The 4,960-nt window shown below is 46.3% G+C and overlaps 1 protein-coding gene across 1 annotated transcript; it reads left to right on the top strand.

The window, feature by feature from the left end:
* Positions 1 to 997: 997 nt before the first annotated feature.
* Positions 998 to 4,610, top strand: LOC114602292 (putative G-protein coupled receptor 33). The gene is made up of 2 exons (XM_028740317.2): positions 998 to 1,762; positions 3,179 to 4,610. The coding sequence occupies exons 1-2, from the start codon at positions 1,754 to 1,756 to the stop codon at positions 4,244 to 4,246; spliced, it is 1,077 nt and encodes a 358-aa protein (XP_028596150.2). The 5' UTR covers positions 998 to 1,753; the 3' UTR covers positions 4,247 to 4,610.
* The last annotated feature ends 350 nt before the right edge of the window (positions 4,611 to 4,960 follow it).

Raw genomic sequence — 4,960 nt, 5'->3', positions numbered from 1 at the left:
CTCTGAAGTCTCTCAGCCCCACTCACCTCACAGAGTGTTTGTTGTGGGGGAGGAAGGGAAAGGAGAATGTTAGCCGCTTTGAGACTCCTTCGGGTAGTGATAAAGCGGGATATCAAATCCAAACTCTTCTTCTTCAAATGGATGCTTGTGGGAAACCTGCAAGCAGGATTTGAGCACAAGAACATCCAATCCTGCTGTGGTTCCCAGCTACTGGGATTCAGATGCATTACTGCCTCCAACTGTGGAGGGAGAGGATAGCCATCATGGCTAGTAGCCCTCTCCTTCATGGATTTGTCTAATTTGGTTTTATAGTCATCCAAAATATGACGGCCAGTACTGCCTTCTATGGGGGTGAGTGTTAGTTTCTGTTTTGCCACTGAGCAGCTGCTTGGAGTCACAGGACTCTGTTTACATTCCAGAGACAGTCCAGGCTATTGGAAGTCTCATGGGAGACTAGAGACGGATGTGACGTTACTGGTTTCCTGTTTCCTTTGTTCCTTTGTTTCGGTTGCCCTCTGCTTTCATAAAGAGAGGATGTGTTTTTTGTCTGCGTAATTAGGATAATAAAACTCTTTGCAATGTAGCCCAAACCTCTCGTCTCTTTCCTGTGCTGGAAACTCTGCTGAATGGAACGTGCCTTGGAGCCTCATCAAAGGCTCCGGTTGTTAAACACGTCGGGAGGCGATTCCGAAGGACTCAGGGGAAGAAAATGAGCTTTATCAGCTTGGCCGAGCAGAGATCCCGACAGTGAGTTCCATAACCAAACTATTCACTGATTCCTCACACTTCTCCTTTAATGTGGCATTCAGATAGTCACAGTGAAAGCCATAACCCAGTGAAAGAGCACAGGCTCTGAGTGCAGAATGCACCAAGTTCAATTTCCACCATCTCCAAGTAGAGAAGGGAGGGACCCCTCTCTGAACTCCTGGAATGTCAGTGTAGGCAGAGCTAGATCATTTACTTATTTATAATTTACTTATTTATAATTTACTTATGAAGTGCAAATGCCTAGAAATGGAGGGGGGAATGGGGACATGTCTGATGATGTTCATTGTTGTGTCATTCTACAGCCCCCGTTATGAATGAAATTAAGCATAATGTAGTTGAATATCAAGTTGAAAAGTGTGGCGGGTTCTTATCCAAGAGATGTTTGCAGATGATGCAGACTTGACAGCGCACTCCGAAGAAGCCCTACTCATCAACCATTTTGCCCAAGCCTGCAGGGAGTTTTCATATAATTTAACAGAAAAACACACCAGATGGAGAGGAATTGCATTCCTCACAATTTACAGGCTTGTCCATTCACAGTGCTCCTCCTATCTGGCCTTCCATATTTCAGTGATGGGCAGGATTGTGTCTCAATCATAATGTTTCCTCCAGTAACTAGAATTGCCCCATATTGCAATCCATGCAGAATCACATTATGTTCCCTCTTTGCAGTTCACCTCCCAGTGGTTGGTGGGTTTCCCCCCACAATCCAAATGGGCTGACAGTGTCTCTGTTTTCGCAGAATATTATCAGAAGAAAGCACATGGCTGTTCCTTGAAGTCAGAGGAGTGAAGGAGTTCATTCCGGAAACTAAGCATGACGCAATGCTAGTAGTTACAGAGAATTCATTTTTAAGATAAATTGGTGCTTCATATTTCACAACTTAAAGACATTGCACCCTACAATGCCTTTATCATTTCATCTTTGAAAGCAGAACAGGACAGCAGAAAGCTTTGAGGACCAGCCTTTTTAGAACAGCGGATTGATGCGTCAGGTGAGTGAGGCATACTCAGCAGATAGGACAGTTTGTGGAGTGTTTGTGTGAACTTTTCTGCCTGTCCAGCACGCTTCCGCGGTGCAATAAATCTGCTTCCAGGCAGCTCTCCTAGACTCTGTTCCCAACTTGAGATGCAGAAAAGTGGAAGAGAGGACATCAGTGTTGCAGGTAATATGAGGGTCTGTTGGCTAGAGATCTGAATTGCAGGTGATTTAGCATTCTAGGATTTCATCCCTTGGAGGGGGGGGGGAGAAACTTTGCTACAGGGATGGGAAACCCATGGCCCTCCAGATGTTGTGGGATGTTGTGAGATCCCCCCATCAGGCCCAACCAGCATGACCAGTGCGATATCATACTGCTTTAAATAGCCATGGCTCCCCTCAAAGCATCCTGAGAAATGTTTGCTTAAGGTTGCTGAGAGTTGCTAGGAAAGCTCCCCTATATATGTAGGAGCAGGGCTCTTCAGGCCCCTTGTGGACCTCCAGGCATCTCTATCAGGCCCTTGGAACTCTCCCCAGGCCACCCCTCACTGGTCCTACTTTACACCTAGGTATTTTTGCCTGGCTGGAATGTGTCCTTGAACTTTGCCACCCTTTGGTCTCCTTTGGATGGAAGGGCAGGATATAAGACCTCTTGCCTGCCTGTAAGGAGCATAGTGAAAGGTGCGTGAGTGTGTGTGCTTACTGCACAAAAGTATAATTAGCACCTGTCTTTCCACGCACTTGTGCCTTTGGCCCTGGCCACCACTCACATGGGTCTTGGAAAGTTGCCCAGAAGGGAATGCAGTCCTGAGGCTGAAAAGATTCCCACGCCTCTGGTTTAAGGTGTCTTGAGATGATTGGTTGGTTCTAAAGAGCATCAAAATTACTATCTTATTTTGAGCTTAGAATGTGAAGTCCATTAGCTTAGAAGTGCAGTGGAACCAATTGTTTCTCCAGATATCTCCATGTTATGGCTTGGTCTCTCCCACAAATGTGAGACGACTCTGGCTGTTAATTATTTCAGATTTATTGTTAAAACAACAAACTAGGACAGAGCCCAGACTGAGCTCCTCCCCCTTCCCCAGCATAGAAGCCCCCACCTTCTCTTCCAGTATCTTTCACGAGTCTCAGCCACTTTTGAGATCTTACGAGATTTGGGAGAGAATGTTTTCTGTATTCCAACATCTGGCTCACTATCAGAGCTCTCACACAGCTGTCTGTCCCTCTGGCCCTGTTTTCCCCCTCCCCTTTGCTCAGAGATTACAGCTGCTCTCCCCCTCCTCTCTGCTTTCCGCTGCTAACTGTTCTCTCCCTGTCAGCATCTGAGCTTCGCTGACACCCCAGAAGTTCTCAGCCTCTTTGCATCCTATATTCTTTTCTTTCTTGCATTTCTTCTTCCCTTCATCTGCCTCTCTTCCCCATCTTCTTCCAGGATCTCATGGGAAAAGGCAACATGGCCAGACCAACAGAAATGAACCTCAGCCAAGCTGACCCAACAGATGAACCTCCCCTGAGTTGGGGCCTTGCTAGCATCATCTTGGTATCCTTCCTGGTGGGCGCAGCCATGAATGGGCACATCTTCTGGTTACTTTGTGTGAAGATGAAGAGGACAGTGAATACCATCTGGTTCCTCCACCTCACTCTGTCCTACTTGGTTTCTTGTTCCTGTCTGCCTTTTTTTGTTGTCCAGGATGTCCTCAATTTCCGCTGGGTCTTTGGCCCATTCTTGTGCAGGGCGGTCAACTTCTGCATCGCTGTAGGTATGCTCACCCCAGTCTTTTTGCTCACCATCATCAGCCTGGACCGCTACTTGATAACCTGCCATCTGGTTTGGTCCCGACGGAACCGCACAAAACCCCGAGCAAGGAGAGTTCTTGCAGGAGTATGGACCCTTTCCGTGGTCATGTCCATTCCCTATCTGGTTTCCTATGTGATTCAAGGTGACAAAAAAGAGGTTTGCATGAAAAATTTTGCTTTCTTTATCATCGAGGATAAGGACAAAGCAGAGGCTCTGCACTACAAAATTGATTTGGCAGTCTTTGTGGTTCGGCTTCTGTTCACCTTCTTGTTCCCCTTCTTCATCATTGTGGGCTGCTATCATTGGATGTGTCAGGAAATAAAGAAGAAAAAACTGGCGAGGAGGGCTGGGAAGCCTTTCCAAGTCCTTGTGGTTTCTGTGGCATGCTTCTTCATCTTCAGGCTTCCCTTCTACCTCTATTATGCTCTCTCGCTGTTTCATAAAGACCAGAGAACAGTAGAAGTCCTGCAGATCATTTTCAGCATTAGCCTCTGTTTGAATATCTGCCTCACCCCAATTCTCTATCTCTTCGTTGGGGAGAAATTCAAGCAAGTTTTCAGGACATCCACTGTTGTTTTGCTAAAGAAAGGTTTCATCATGCCAATAGAGGATACAAATGCTGGCGAAGAGTCCGGCCACATGAATGATGGCAGCAGCATGCAGATGATGCCAGTTCAATGGAATAATCTAGCATCTCCTTGAAGAAGCTGCCATAGGGAGAAAAGCAGCCGTTTCTATGAACAGTTATACACCCGCCTCATTAATTACAATCGATTAGGAGTAGCAGTGAGGTGCCCTCCCTCTAGATATTGTTGGGCTGAAGGACTGAAAGGAGCTGGAACTCAGCAATAGCAACTTGGATGCACCATGTTGGCTGCCGATAAAAGATGTGGTTGTCAATACACACTATTGCCCATACAGGCTAAGGCTGAAGGGCACTGCAGAGCAGCGACATCTTGAGGTTACAGACGTTGACTGTATATTAAAGATGTGGGTGTCGACTCAGAAAACGCCTGTGCTTTGCTTTCCCATTTATTCAATAAAGGTAAACAAGCTCTAGTTGTTACACCGGGGTATTCCTGCTTTACACATATGTAGATTTTGTTGGCAGAGTAGCTAATTTGCAGCTAGGAAGCCCAATCCCGTGCAGGACTGACTGTTTTCTTGAAATTAAAGTAATGTCCAAACACTCGTCAAAATATTCAAAAGCTTTTACTTGGAGAACATATAGCTAAATAAGAATATCTGCAAAGCATTTACATTTACCGTATTGGCCCGAATATAAACCACACTCTCCCCCCCCCCCCAATTCTGACTGTGAAAAGTTAAAGTGTGACTTATATTTGGAGCAGAGTGCTGGCACAGACTTGGGGAGCCGTGTGCTAAGCGCCCCCGCCCCCCCTTTCCAGTACAGTG

This window comes from Podarcis muralis, chromosome 7 (assembly GCF_964188315.1).
Source record: "Podarcis muralis chromosome 7, rPodMur119.hap1.1, whole genome shotgun sequence".
In the NCBI taxonomy this organism is placed as follows: domain Eukaryota; kingdom Metazoa; phylum Chordata; class Lepidosauria; order Squamata; family Lacertidae; genus Podarcis; species Podarcis muralis.
The sequence above is the reverse complement of the archived record's forward strand: the minus strand, read 5'-3'. Positions and strand labels throughout refer to the sequence as shown.